General features: G+C 36.8%; 2 protein-coding genes across 3 annotated transcripts; one reads left to right on the top strand and one right to left on the bottom strand.

The window, feature by feature from the left end:
* Nucleotides 1–425: 425 nt before the first annotated feature.
* LOC116255649 (uncharacterized) lies at nt 426–3,775 on the top strand. 2 transcript variants are annotated; one of them, XM_031631535.2, is made up of 4 exons: nt 474–581; nt 909–959; nt 1,407–1,591; nt 3,359–3,775. In XM_031631535.2, exons 3-4 carry the CDS (start codon nt 1,410–1,412, stop codon nt 3,543–3,545), a joined length of 369 nt encoding a protein of 122 aa, XP_031487395.1. In that variant the 5' UTR covers nt 474–581; nt 909–959; nt 1,407–1,409; the 3' UTR covers nt 3,546–3,775. The 2 variants fall into 2 exon arrangements, with proteins under 2 accessions (XP_031487393.1, XP_031487395.1); XM_031631533.2 differs by lacking the exon at nt 909–959 and having other exon boundaries at nt 426–581.
* A 2,757-nt stretch (nt 3,776–6,532) lies between these two features.
* On the bottom strand, nt 6,533–9,413 carry LOC116255605 (uncharacterized). The gene is made up of 3 exons (XM_031631477.2): nt 9,255–9,413; nt 8,260–8,444; nt 6,533–7,064 (listed from the first exon to the last, which is right to left on the bottom strand). The coding sequence occupies exons 2-3, from the start codon at nt 8,439–8,441 to the stop codon at nt 6,878–6,880; spliced, it is 369 nt and encodes a 122-aa protein (XP_031487337.1). The 5' UTR covers nt 8,442–8,444; nt 9,255–9,413; the 3' UTR covers nt 6,533–6,877.
* Nucleotides 9,414–15,039: the final 5,626 nt, after the last annotated feature.

Here is a 15,039-nt window from a genome sequence, read left to right on the forward strand (position 1 = left end):
AATCAAATGAAGGCATGGTAAAACTTGAGGGCCAGTTACACCTAAAAATCTGGTAAATCTAAACTCTAAAGTTTAGTGAAAAGAAACTACAAGGACGGCCAAAATGATGGAAATTATGATAAGGACTAAGAGATGAAGAGATTTATTGTTTTTTTCAATACTTTAAAATGTTCGTACACATTTATTTTAATGAACACTTTTTTTCTGAATCGCTAGTTGTACCAGTTAGAAACTTCAATTTTGTATTAGATTTGTTGTTTATGAAATTTACATTTATTTTATTTTTCCTACAAAAAAGTCGGTTTTTGATTCGATTGCTTGGAATCTTTTGAAACACAATGCTGTCGTGTTGGAGGTGACCTCGTATCAGATAAGATCCATTTATGACCGGATATTCAGTTTTGGTTCGGGTCAATGTTCTGTTGAATCCAACCCGTTGTCCTTATTTTCTGGAGCAAGGTGGGGCGGCCTAGGTCAAGCCTGCTGTGGACAAGGGAAGAGTGTGATAGCGCTGCTCTCTCTCTCTCTCTCCCCCCTGAGCGACCGTCCGCCGGCGTTGAATCAACGGAGGAACTCCTGAAGTAATCAATTTTAATTTTCTCCATCTTAATCTGAATTTTATTTTTCTCGATTTCCTGTTTTGTATTTATGGGCTTCTTCCCATTGCTTTGCCGTTTCTCTGGGCTTTTAAGTTTCTGCATTTCCATGTTTTAGATCTTCTGTCCATGGTTTTGGGGTGTTACCTCTCTCGTTTCCCATTTTATTCTTTTTTAGAATTGATGCATTTATTGGTTGCTACTAGGGTTTTGAATACGTTTCTGGTTTCCGTCTTCTTGGGGTATTGGTGGTTTAGGTGTTTCTGCATTGTGTCATGAATTTCTGAAAGGCGGTGCATTTTTTTTTTTTAGTTTGCGCTTTTTGGGAAGAACCGATTATTGGAGGAAACTTCGCATGGGGAGGTGAGTTTGAGAAACTGAGAGTTAGTTATCCATTGCTGGAGCTCTAAGTATGAATATGCTTCTTCTTTCTTTACGGGGTCGAATCGTGGGAAGGAAAGGAACGTCCAGTTTGGTTGAGGACATGGCATTTGATTTGAGGTCTTGATATTAATCTAGTCTGCTTTTGGGCATCTGGATCTTTTGTCAGAACCAAGCGGCATGTTGATTGGCAATTCATGTTTGACTCTCTATGGCCTCTAGGCGCTTATGTTTGGAGAGAATTTCTTTCGGTTAGCATTTATCATGAACTTTATAGCATTGTAACGGACTAACGGGTACTTGATTCGTTAAAATTTAATACTATTTTTTCCTTTTTAGAAGCCAAAAAAAAGGTCAAAGTGTTCTCCTTTTCTTAGGTAGTTTTCCATGATGTTCCAGGATACGTATTTGATATATTTCTATGTGCAGTTAATGGCATCAAAATTGCATCAGCTGAGATCAAAGATTGCAGGAGCCTCAGAGTTTACATCGAAGCATGGTTGTGCCTATTATAAACAATTGATGGAACAGAACAAAAAGTATGTTGTGGAACCTCCAACAGTGGAGAAGTGCAATGAATTGTCAAAACAGCTATTGTATACACGTCTTGCAAGGTTATTATTTCTACCCGAGCTTCAACCTCTGTTATTTTGACAATTTGACTGCAGCTTGTTATTTCAATTGATTATTGTATCTGATCTTGTGGCCCTAATTTTATGTACAAGCTTACTTGCATAGTAATGATTTCCTTTCTTAGACTTAAAACATTAATTTGAAGTTTTGATCTGGTATTTTCTTTGTGATGGAGTGATGAAAGGAATTCCTTTATGCATTTACAGAATTTTAAATGCTAGTTGGAAATGAAAATTTTGGTTCGGTGTTCATTATCAGAACAGAAGTTGGGAATCAAAGAGCTCTGTGCAGTCAATTGAATTTAGACTTGGTTTCCATTCGTGAGCTCTGACTTCAGTGGATATTATGGTCAGATCTGATTTTCGAAAATGCACCTCCTTTTGCAGTTGGACATTTTGACTCTGTCAAGCCTTGCCTTTTCAACCACTTCATAAGAACCGATATGCTTATTTGGATATATATAATGGCCTGAAAATATCACTTCAATCTTGCTGTCTATGTTTGGTCAGACCATGGTGATCTAAATTTTTATGAAACAAGTCATGATATCAAAACCATTCTCAAAGTAATCCAATATGGTGTAAAAGCAACCCTGGATTCATAAGATCAACAACCATGCTTGATTACAAAGCCATTGTACAAGAACTAGAAGTCTAGAATATGCCAGCTAGGAGAGTCATTCCTCTTTGCACTCTCTAACTTGATTTGGTTATCTGTTAACAGGCTTGTGCATGATTTATGTTTGAGCTGCCAACACATATTTGAGCACACTTGGTGGTCTGTGAATTTATTCCTTCTTGAAAATAGAATTTAAAGGCACATGTAGGAAGGATCATACAAAATAGTTTGCAACTGCACCTGTTGCAGCTGGAGTGTAGCGGCCTCATAAAAGAGAATATTTGTATAGTTATTTCATTGTGACAATCAATCAGTGATTGAGGCATGACACTGGTTATGATTTTTCAAAATGAAGAGATGACTTGCTCTGAACTTTAAACCATGTATCCCATTCTTGTCATGTAGAAGCCACATGATCCGCATGTGCCTGGGGTCTATTACATGGAATAGAATGAGTGTTCCATCTTATAAGGCTACTACTGGGAAGAGATTCAAGTTCCCTATCCTAGTAAGTCAAAATCATGGAGAGACAAGGCAAGAAAAGATTGTTCTGTTCGAATTGTAAAGCTGTCTCATGGAGTTCTTGGCTTTTGCAGATGAGCCTTGTGCTTCCTTTGGCAATGTTTGTCAATGGTCTTTAGATTATTGAAACTTTGGTTACATACTGTAGCACAATGACACACTAACTTGCAATTCTCAGATGTAACAACTTGGTCGTGTTCTAGTTGCTGAAACATCTATGCTTCAAATACCTGTAGTTATTGCATTAGATGATTAGGATCTTATACTGTGAGCTGGCTGTTAATGTGCTGTTGAAATTCTCCAAGTCTTTCACATGGACTGTGCATGTATGTTAACATGTGCTGATTAAATTTTTCTTGGCTGGCTTTTCATATGTTGTTGAGAGTAATTCTTTCACTCAGATCACGGTGGGAGCATTTTCTTCTGTCCAAAAAGTCAATTTCAAATGGAAACATTTGAGTACACATGCATGCATGGGGTTCTACAGTTTGATTGTTTGTGATATCTTGAAATATCTAGTTCTCTTCTGTGTGGCAGTAACTAGTCGGGTATAAGTTCGTGGTTTTTTTTTTTTAATTATAGTGCTAAAAATGTGCTTATTTGTACAGCCTACCTGGGCGATATGAGTCTTTCTGGAAGGAACTGGACGCTGTTAAACAGGCGTGGAAGAACAGGCATGAACTGAAGGTAGAGGATGCAGGCATTGCTGCCCTGTTTGGTTTGGAATGTTACTGCTGGTATTGCGTTGGGGAAATAATTGGAAGAGGGTTCACCTTCACAGGCTACCATGTCTGATCTTGATCTTGTTCCCAGTGTGAATTTGGTCACGGCTTGTCTCCAAATTTTGTGACTTCACAATGGAAAGCATGATGGGTAAAGAAATCTTGTTGAGAATGCTGGCAGGGTTTCCCTCATGCATCAATAATTTTCCTGTATCTTTTGTTTCGTCCCTTTTTCTTGTTGGAAGTCATAACATTTGCTCCGGGTGCATTTTATGATCCTTTTAATTAAAGGTGTTTCTAGTAGGATGTTTTTTTCTAAGATCAGTTTGATGTTTCACCTATGCACTTCCTCTTGAAGAACCAAGGACACAAGTGAGATGGTAAAGCTGTGAATTGTTCTTTTCCGGGCAAAATTGAGCATCACTTTACATATATTCTTTCTTCTGATTTTTACAGTTTGAAACAAGTGCACGGTTTCTTCCAGTTGGAGCACCTTTCATCTCATCTGATTTTGTTTCATAGGAATAGTCTTTTCCTGCAGGAAATGGGCCATTCTTACATGGTATAAACAGAATCCTCCCAGACGTCCATTCGTTATCAGTATGGTCACATATCGGCCATCCAGTTTGATGCTATTCCCTCCTCAAATCAAGACGCTCCAATATGAATGTCGTTAATCTTCTTTTTGAATGTCAAAATGACATATTGTTTAATTTAAAAATAGAAAACAAGCTCATTTGCGCCGGTCGATCGCATCACGTAATGGATAGGCAATGGACTGCTTTCGTTAGGTTCACAAGGAGTAGGGAAGGACAAGGCGAACCGCGGTTTTGGTCATTTAGTTTGGTCATCGAGCAGTCTAACCTCGGTCTTAAAATTCAGATACTTTTTCTATTCAAAAAGGAATCTATGTTTAGTACATAAAAAGCATTATAAACAGAAATATTACGGTTTAACCTACCAATGGCACATGCTTCAATAGTGACAGATTGCTCAGGAACTAATCTTTGCTGGCCATTGAATTGGTTTATGAGCAATTTTTAGTCATTCAGTGTACTTCACTACATAGGTTGGGATTGCTTAAACACTACACTGATCTTTCCTTCATGGCTGTTGGGAATGACTGAGCATGGCTCTTTTTTTTTCTTAATGCACTTCATTCTTTTTTTTTTTTTCCTGTTTTCCAGTTCCAGTGGAAGACGTTGTGCATGTATGTTCATTCGATCTAACAGGTAAAGTATCCTCTTCCTCCTGCCCTTGTAAAACTAATTCGGTACTTTTTTTATCAGAACTATGTTATGTGATTTATTTTTTTCCAAATTAGTTTTCATTTTGTTTTTAGAGTTATTGTTTATTAACATGTAATGTTTTTATTTAAGACCACTTGTTTATTTAAATGTTGCTTTCATTTTGAATTTTTTGTGTTATTTTGCATATATATATATATATATATATATATGTGTGTGTGTGTATTCTGCTGTACCCTTGTGTCTACATTTTCTAAAGTACCACAGTACCCATACCCATGTGCTTAGTACCCAATCTATAGCAAGGCATCAAAAACCAAGAGACTGGCAGGTGGTGGATAGAGGGAAATCTTTTACAACTTCCTGAGTTTCTGGGCATGGAAGAGTACGGACCTGGGTTTGTCTATGCTTTTAGCTCGTCAATTTTGTCTATCTCATTATAACATTCGTTTCAATCCAACTTTAAGTAGTTCTATTTATGTGGTAACCTTGACGATGAGTTATCATTTGGATACATCTCCAGCTACTGCTTCATATGAGATATTAGGGGGATAATTAACACTCTATAAATACTCGCAATGTTTATCTTCTTCCTTAGTTATTTCTTTATATATATGCTCATGGTTGATGAGATTAAGAACATACAAGTCTCCAATCCAAATCTTGTGGGCACTGTGCCCCCATGCTGTGAAGGGGTAGGCACGCCGTGTATATGATGTCACCCCTAGGTCGAAAAGGAACATGGACCATATATGTAGTCGAAAAACTTGGTAAAGTGAAACAACCGACCGCCTAATGTCTACTGCACCTGTATAAATCTTCCTCTAATCCTTACCACTTTTGCTCACACCGCTTCCTTTAGCCTATTCCAATTTAGATTCTGACTGGCCACTGATTTTTGCATTAAAAGAGTTTTCGGCCTATACTTCAAAGATGCTTTTGAATGAAAAAGAATACAGGTGCAACATCGAAAACTAAGCAAAGAATTTGTTTCACTTAGCACACTATACCTCTTCCTAGAAGTTTAGATTTTGGCTTCCGATAATGGTGCTCATTGAGGCAAAACCCTATATCAAAGCAGGGGAGAGAGAGAGAGAGAGCCGATAAAATAGGAATATATAACAAAATTTGGAGACAAGAGGTCTCCTAAGTACAAAGACAATCCGCAAAAACAGAAGCAGGAAGAAAAAATATAAGAGAGAGATGAAAGACAGAACGGCACAGTCACCCAACCGTAGATGGACCGCGGCGCTTCAGCCGAAGGAAAAAAAACAGGTTAGTAGGTAACTCGTGTAAAAAAGAAAGAATAAATGTGTTCAGATATCTGAGAAAATGGTTTTGAGGAACACAGTATTATGAGGTAGTGCAGAGGATCTGATGCCACAAGGATCCGACCTAAGACAACGAACGGAGACAGATGGGCAGAATTTGATAAGCTAAGACCATAGACAATCCCAGGATGCCTTTGCATGCACGAAACCTCAGAAAGGTGCAAGACATTTATTGTTGTCCACCGTCAGATAGATCTCTTGTTTTCTAATGCCTTATTCTAGTCCCGCCAAACATGGTTCGTGAAATTGCAGTGTTCACTAAAAAGTGCTCCACCTGGGACAACTTATACCTTTCAAGTTGAAGAAGATGAAGAGTATGACATAATAGACTTGGGTTCTAATAACCCCAGCTTGGCCGATTGAATTATCTGCAAAAAAGTTCTGATTTTACAAGGACAAGAATCGGAAATGCACGTGTACAAGTAGAGAACAGACACGATGATCAACATGCAAGAGACGCCCAGCAAAAGCAAAGAATGGAGTACGATAACCAAAAAGCCCTTGCTGAAAATCACTCCCAGCAACCATGAAGGAATGATTTAGTTTAGTGTTTCAGCATCCTTTCGTGCCATTATGAAACCTACATAGTACAGGACGACTAGAAAATGATCGTAAACCAATTCAATGGTCACAAGTCTAACTGCTTGCACTTGAGGAAGAAAGAAACATGAATAATTATTGACACACCGATAAGCACCTCGCTAGCACAAGTGTGCAGCATAAATTCTTTATCGGTTTCACTTTCTTTCGAGTAAAATGAAATTTTCAAAAGGGAGATGTTTCTGTGACGAAACTCACACTCCAACAACAAAAATGTCAGGTCAAGATTACACATGATAGCCAGTGATAGTAAACCCTCTTCCGACTATTTCACCAGCACAAAACCAGCAGTAACATTCCAAGCCAAACAAGGCGGCAATGCCTGCATCCTCAACCTTCAGCTCATGCCTATTCTTCCATAGCTGTTTAACGGCATCCAGTTCTCTCCAGAAAGATTCATAACGACCAGGGAGGCTGAAAAGGTAAACACATTAAGTAGCAGTCACACACACACATGCACGCATGCACACATCACACAAAATCTGAAAATTTTTTACACCATGTTGCAGTCATTATGCTATGATTTTCAATGTAAATATCGTGCTCTATGATATGTAACATTGCAGATGAGCCAAACAGCCATTATGTTTCATCGCTAAATATTGTTCAACAAAGATTATTTCTATGGCATTATGTCACCATTAATGTGTCATTAAGTAGGTTGGACCATAAATGTCCACTTATAATGGTTCGTAATTCAAATACATAACCGTAGATCTTTTTTAGATTAAACAAAACCTGAATGTATCTTACATACGTGATAACATAATGATAAACACGAGGCTTTCAGGTATGAATTGTTAGATTAGAGTAACCTTCTCTACTAAGTACATGATGTTAAGCCAATTTATATGGTTCAGTTCATTTGAAAAATCAAAGAAGTCAGATTAGATTTATGCACATATACCCAAACACATACATTCATATCAACTACTACTGAAACTCAATAATCAATATACTAACAAAGACGCATAAAGAAGAATATGAAACTCAGCAAAAAAGTGTGGACAAATTGGCATACTAGTATTGCCTTCACTTTCATAATACATCTTTTCCCTCCTCACTTCGGTAATTTACTAGGGCCGGGTAGACGAACAGTTATCAACTTATCATGTTGAACAAAAATGTTAGCTGCCACTGGAGGGCCATCTGGAACAACATTCAGCTTTAAAACAACATGTGCATTTATAGGCATTCAATGAGATCGGTTTATAGAATTCATTCCATGTCAAACTTTTACTTCTTCATATCCGGATCACAGTTTGATATCACCAGTGAGACTCAAGTCTAAATTCAAATGACTGCACAAAGCGCTTTCGTTCCTATTTCCTAGCATATGACATTGAAACTGAACCAAATTTTTCATTTTCCAACTAAAGAGTTTGAAATTCTGCAAATGCATAATGGGACTCCTTTCATCTTCCTATCATCATGAAGAGAAAACCAGTTCAAAACTTCAAAATAATGGGAGTCTAAGAAGGAAAATCATGCTTATGCGAGGAAGCTTGTAAATAAAATTAAGACTGCAAGATCAGATGAAACTTTCAATTCAAATAACAACATTAACGTCCAATTGTCAAAACAACAGGTGTTGAAGCTAAAAACCAACCTTGCAAGACGGGTATAGAATAGCTGTTTTGACAATTCATTGCACTTCTCCACTGTTGGCGGTTCCACAACATATTTCTTGTTCTGTTCCATCAACTGCTTATAATAGGCACAGCCATGCTTCGATGCAAACTGTGAGGCTGCTGCAACCTTTGATCTCAGCTGATGCAATTTTGATGCCATTAACTGCACATAGAAATATATCAAATATGCTCCAAGAATATCAAGGAAACAACTGAAAGGCAGAACACTTTGATCTTCAGAATTTTTTATCTCTAAAATAAAGGACGATACTTTAACAAATCAAACACCCATTGGAATGTTCAAAACCTCGTGATGAATAATAATAACCAAAAGAAAATGTTGGAACTCGCTCCAAACATCAAGCGCAGAGGCCCTAGACTCAAACATGCATTGCTAATCTGCATGCCACTTGCTTCGAACAAAAGATGCAGAGCCTAAAAGCAGACGAGGGCAATATCTGAACACCGAATGAACATGTTCTATCCACACTGCAATTCACAAACGTTTCTCCTCTCGATCCGAGAGTTTCAGCAATGCATAACCAATTGCTGATTCCTCAAACTCACTTCCACCTGAGCAGATTCTCCCAATAACCCGAATTTCCTCCAAAAAGCGCAAACTTAAAATTCTACACCGCGTTTCATCTCAGAAGTTCAGGACTCAATGCAGAAACCCCCAAATTCCAGAAACCCAAAAAGAACACATGCCAGAAACAGGAAATTCAAGACCCTAATGTATCCCAACCGACACATTCAACAATCCCGAAAAAGAACAAAACGAGAAATGAGATCGAGAAACACACCAGAACCACAGGCAGATGTATTGAGGAAACAAGAGACCACAGATCTAAAATATGGAAAAGTACAAACTTAAAAGTTCAGAGAAACGAGAAAGAAATGCGGAAAAGCCCAGGAATCAAAACAGGAAATCGATAACAATAAACTTGAGACTAAGATAGAGAAAATTGATTACTTCAGGAATTCGCCCGCTGATTCTTCGCTGGCGGACGGTCGCTCAGAAAGAGAGAGAGAGAGAGAGAGCACCGCCACTTCACTCTTCCCTTGTCCACAGCAGAATTGACCTAGGCAGCGCCACCACGCTCCAGAAATAAGGAGAACGGGTTGGATCTGATCAAACAATAACCCGAACCAAAACCCTGATGAATACCGATCTTAGGTGACAAACGGGTCGGATCCCTTCGGACAAATGAAGCGAAACTCCCTTCGGAAAACCGATCGAATCCGGAAAAATTAAAATTTTAGATTTTTTAAACTTAAAAAATTTAAAATGAAAATTCTTGTATAAATCGCCATGAAAGTCTATTTTTAAAAAACGCCACAAAATGTTCTTAATTTATTAAAAAAAATACAGAGGGCGTCTTTGTATATGTTTTTGTTTTCATTGAAGGAACACCATACTCTTCCTACTTACTAGAAAAAAAATACATTTTTATGTTCTATATTGACAAATACAATTGTGCTTTCAAAATCACCTGCACTTCATTGAAGGATCTTTGGACCAAAGAATTCATTGGCGTATCAGATTTCCAAAGTAGGATATCTGGTACCAATGAAGGAAGATCAAAAAGATTTTGCAGAATAAGAGGGTTTTGATTAGAGCAACTTCAAGAAAATTAGCTGGAAGATCGGAATGATGAAATAATGAGGAGTTGTTTGGCATTAAAAATATTTTGTGAGTATTTCATAAATCTGCCTTAAAAGTTACCCTAAAGTTGGGACAGATTTATGGAACGACTCAAGTTTTTGGCACCATTTTTTTTATATAATAACAAAAGCAAACCGGAAGTCATACCTTACCAAAGCAAATTTGTGTAATGATCAAAACACAATCAAATCAAACACTAATAAAACATCATTAAGTGACACTATTTTTTATTCCACACAAAGACACTTAGGCTTAAATGACAAAAATATCCACAATCTTGAAAGGTCGCTCATTATGGAAAAGTCAGGAAAGATCAAGACTCATTTTTATGTCATCAGTACTCACCATACCAAAAAGATGAAGACTCATTGCAATTGTATGCCATTAGTACTCACTATACCAACATGAGTACTCACCATACCAAAACAATGTCATTAGTGTTTCATTGAAAATCAATGACAATTCCAATGACCATCCATTCCCTTCTTTCAGAAAACACTCGCAACTTCAAATTGCTGAAGCTGATGAAGTGATTCAGGTCAGAGCAAAGCCCTCTTGTTCAGAGTGCTTTGTGGGCTTTGCTAATAACGTGACATCATAAGTGAGTTATACTGGACCTTCATGTATCGCAAGATTTCAACGGTGATCCATTAGCAATGAACATGATCATTGTGACAAGCAATCAACAAAGGACCTTTTGGGCACAACACACAAGCAAAACATAACAAATCTTCACTAGGTGATCCACAAAGTTAGAAGATAACCTTTAATGAAGTGACCTGAGATATCTCAGATTGCCGCTATAGCAGCAAGGAAGTACCATTGGTTCCACTCAAAGTGGCAGACCGGCCCCTCTAGGCACCGGGTTGAGGGATCAAGAGATGTCGCACTCTCCAATCAAAATAATAACAAAATCTTGGGTCCTTATGTCATCCAATATCCTATGGGCAGTCCAGTGCATATGTAGGAGTGTGCGACCACGGTAAGCCCATGTTGCACTACTATCTCATGAGACAAAACCAATCACTAGACAAAGCTTGTACTCGCACGTAACATCGCCTAAGACGTAGTCTGTGTTTTCTTTTATACATTCAAACATGGGGTTTACCATTACTAGACATAGTCTAGTAACTCTCATAAAAACCAACTTTAGGTATCATTTCCTAGACAAAACCAATCTGACCACTTTCAATTCCCAAAAACTAGGGACAACTACTATAACATACTTATAAGGTATAAAAGGTCAGCTTCATGCGTCAACCCTCAACTACCTTTAATTCTGGATTTTGTATTTTGTATGTGAGTATTACTCATATATAGGTTCGTATATATATATATATATATATATATATATATATATATATATATATATATATATATATATATATATATATATATATATATATATATATATATATATATATATATATATATATATATATATATATATATATATATATATATGCATATTCATTTGTATTTCGAGCCCTCAACTTGTGTTCTTTCATTTCTAGTTTATTATATTGTCCTCTAGGTAACTATCTCATAATGAACAGCCAAATTGTTGGGGAGTTTGATAGATATTACTATATTCATAACAACTGTGTGTACACTACTGAAACTTATGATTCCTTCACTAGTAGTGGCAATCTACTTAAAGCAGCGAGAAGCCATGACACCCACTAACAATTTATGATATGCACATTTTCTTATAAATGACTCTTAGAAATTACAACGTAGGCTCACACCTTTCGTGATCCTAAACACCACTCAAGCACCTATTAACTTTATTCATTTTTACGGTACAAAACCTATCACTTTCAGTATTCATGTCTTAGAATTTTTTATTCTATAAACCAGACCTTTCTTATCACTTTCAGTATTCATGTCTTAGAATTTTTTATTCTATAAACCAGACCTTTCTTAAACTAAGGTATGGGGCATGCAGTCTAAACCCTGAACTTACCTATTGTCCTTCGGAGTTCATGAAGCTAGCAACATACAAAGTTAGGATTTGAAGAAAACTATACAAAAAACTACAAATGAGTATAACCAAAGCATGAGCAAATATTTTGTAAACAGTTAAGCTTAATCATAACCCATTAGTCTACAACATAACTTAGTTTCCAAAGGACACAAATCTCACCACAAATCTAAACTAGAGGTAAGCTATTCAATCAAATGGGATTATAACCAAACCATATTTTTGGTTTTCCTTTAGTTTTCTGCCTTTTCCTTTTGATCAGCTTTATCCTTCCTTCTGCATATATAAGGTTGAATCAATCTTGCGGTTGTTTGGCTAGAATAGTAATTTGTGTTCAACCAAAATTTTGTTTCGGTTCTCTAATTAGGTATTTTGCTTCCTTTCTATTGTTTGAATGACACAATGGGAAAGAATCAGCTCTTCCCTCTAATCTGATGGTTGTTGTACATCTTTTCAATATTTTATTCATATGAGAAGCCCCTTCATTCAATCCGTGTAATGAGCAAGAAACCTTATGAAATCCGATTCCTTAGATTTAACCAATTCCAATTCAGTTCTATGCAAGTAACACATCTATAATGATAACTAGCGGATTCCAACAGTCTTATATCATGGGCATAACCAGTTAAAATGACATCTCAAGAAGCATACACATGTACTACCATGGAATCTAAGAAGTATGATAAGAATCTCTCCAGCAAAATTAGTCACAAGAAATTCTGTATAAACTCTATAAAAATTCATGGTTTCTATCCTATAGTCATATCATAACATTGAGTCTTATCCTAAACAGTCATTGCTTTGTTCAAGACACTTGAAATTTTACATATATTGTTATATCATCACCTACATTCCTTTGAATCATTACCATCCAGCACCCAATTAGTTTCTAAAATTTTAGAAAAAGTCTTATGGTCCTACATACAACTTTTTCATACAGTTTTCCCATAGACCTAGTCCCTTGCAGTCATATAGCCTCATTGCATGCTATCACTCTCTACATAATCATATAGTAACATATTCTAGCATGCAAGTATTTCTATTTCTACACATACATCATCATATATATTCATTGGTATACCTCCATTTATATATTTATATGTACTTATATACATATACACAACATAAATTCATAATCTACATGTTTCACTCATGGGTGCATATCTCATGCCTGTTAAGTCATAAATGAGTTCAACTCCAATGACTTGTTGTACTATCAATACTAAGAGACCCTTTGTTCTTTAGGACTGATTTGTGTTTGCTCTTTCTTTGGAGTATATACACAAGTCCAAATTGTAATCTATCCAAGCTTTTATATATATATATATATATATATATATATATATATATATATATATATATATATATATATATATCAGCCTTGAGTTCCCATCATCAACCCTCTATGCTTCTTGTTTCTCCACTAACATTGATCTCAACCACAAAGAGAGCAGAAATTAGGACGTACCTCTTTCTCTTCTCAAGTTCTCTGTTGTTGAACCTACCCCTCTACGACTGCAGCAAATGGAAGGTTAATTTGATGAAAAGCAAGATTAAATGGACCATCTTCTAGGCCTCCAAAACTGTCATAGGAATTTGCAGCTTTTCACAAGAAAGATGACCCACCAATTTTCCCTCAATCCTCTTTTTAATGCATCAATCATTGTATTTTGTCAACTCCCTTTTTCATGGAAAAGTAGTAACCTCCTCTTTAATGCATTTAATTTACTTTTCTATAACTACTTGATTATGTCTTAATGATAGTTTTAACTAAGCCCACTATTATATTGAGTATATTTGTTTACATATATAAATGTATGCATCCCTACAACCATATTCAATTGCATACAATTAAAAATGAGAGGCTTTACACACACAATATTTGTTATGTCAAACAGCGTGAGAGAGGTTGTTTGGTATGAAAGACATGTGAATGTGCCACAAATATTAGGATAGATTCATAGAAAACTTGTTTTACTATTTCATGAATCTGCTCTAATTTTTTTTCGTGGGACACTCAAATGCTGCCAATTGAACCCCTGAGGAGACTTGATTCTGATTAAATCTATCGGATGTTGAAAGTAGGCTATAACCATGTGACAGAGAACATAGATCCATTTCATTGATGTTACCTGCTTCTTTTGTGGAAATGAAAACTAAACAGCAGTCCACATATTGCTTGCTTGTGGCTATTTCTTCAATCACACGCTCGTCTTCATAAATCTTTTTCAGGACATCAAAAACTGGTGGATTAATCATACATAGTGCAAGTGGAAGTCTCCTTTGTTAATGGAGATGCAAGTGCTTATAGTGGCGTCATCATCCATCACTAAGATGGACAGCAAAGACATTAGATCTTTCTAATACTAACAATGTTTTCCTTTAACAATTGTTGTTAAGCTTCTTCACATGTATTCTTGAGGATTGAGATGCCAATCACATGGCTAAGATGATGCTATTTTTTGGAGGGTTTGATTACATTCGATATGTCTTGAGCTATTTTACGAACACAATCTTGATACATGTTAGGAGCATAACCTCGTTGGGAACATTCAAGATTAAGTTACTTATTTGTTTCTTCAGTTTTGGATCCCCGAGAGGGTTGGCGCATTAGATGGGGCGGGAGCTAGTAGGAGTCCAGTCTCTATACTGAAAAAAAGAGGCCACTGACATATAAATTGGAACGCAGTGGTGGCAGCTCCCGAAGACACTAAAAGTAATCTTACACCCTATAAGGATGAGGGAGGGGTTGAATGGGAGCTTCGGCCTTCAACTGGACAGTGGGTCTCCCCTGCTATCTTGGACTACTGACCGACCAGTCATTTCCCATCATGCCACACCAACTCCTTTAGGCCTAAATCTCTTAGAGGGTTTTAAATAAAACCACCTCTTCTTTCAAAGAGAAACCAAGAAATGTGGAGAATAACTTATTGGCTATGCATAATTGTGGACATAAGAAAAGGCTTTCTTGTTGCAAACCCAGAAAACCACTTCCCTCAATCGCAAGCACACCACCCAAAAACTCTCTCCTGATTACAAAGGAGCTCTTCGTCTTCACCCAGTCTGATGGCATTACATCTTGATCAGCAACGGCTGGCGATGCCGCTA

This window comes from Nymphaea colorata, chromosome 6 (genome assembly GCF_008831285.2).
Source record: "Nymphaea colorata isolate Beijing-Zhang1983 chromosome 6, ASM883128v2, whole genome shotgun sequence".
Taxonomy (NCBI): Eukaryota; Viridiplantae; Streptophyta; class Magnoliopsida; order Nymphaeales; family Nymphaeaceae; genus Nymphaea; species Nymphaea colorata.

Excerpts from the sequence above, each read along its gene's own strand:
- LOC116255649 (XM_031631533.2), top strand. The coding sequence starts at position 1,410 with ATGGCATCAAAATTGCATCAGCTGAGATCAAAGATTGCAGGAGCCTCA. Across the intron at positions 1,592-3,358 it reads TTGTATACACGTCTTGCAAG|CCTACCTGGGCGATATGAGT; the intron begins GTTATTATTTCT and ends TTATTTGTACAG.
- LOC116255605 (XM_031631477.2), bottom strand. The coding sequence starts at position 8,441 with ATGGCATCAAAATTGCATCAGCTGAGATCAAAGGTTGCAGCAGCCTCA. Across the intron at positions 7,065-8,259 it reads TTCTATACCCGTCTTGCAAG|CCTCCCTGGTCGTTATGAAT; the intron begins GTTGGTTTTTAG and ends TTACCTTTTCAG.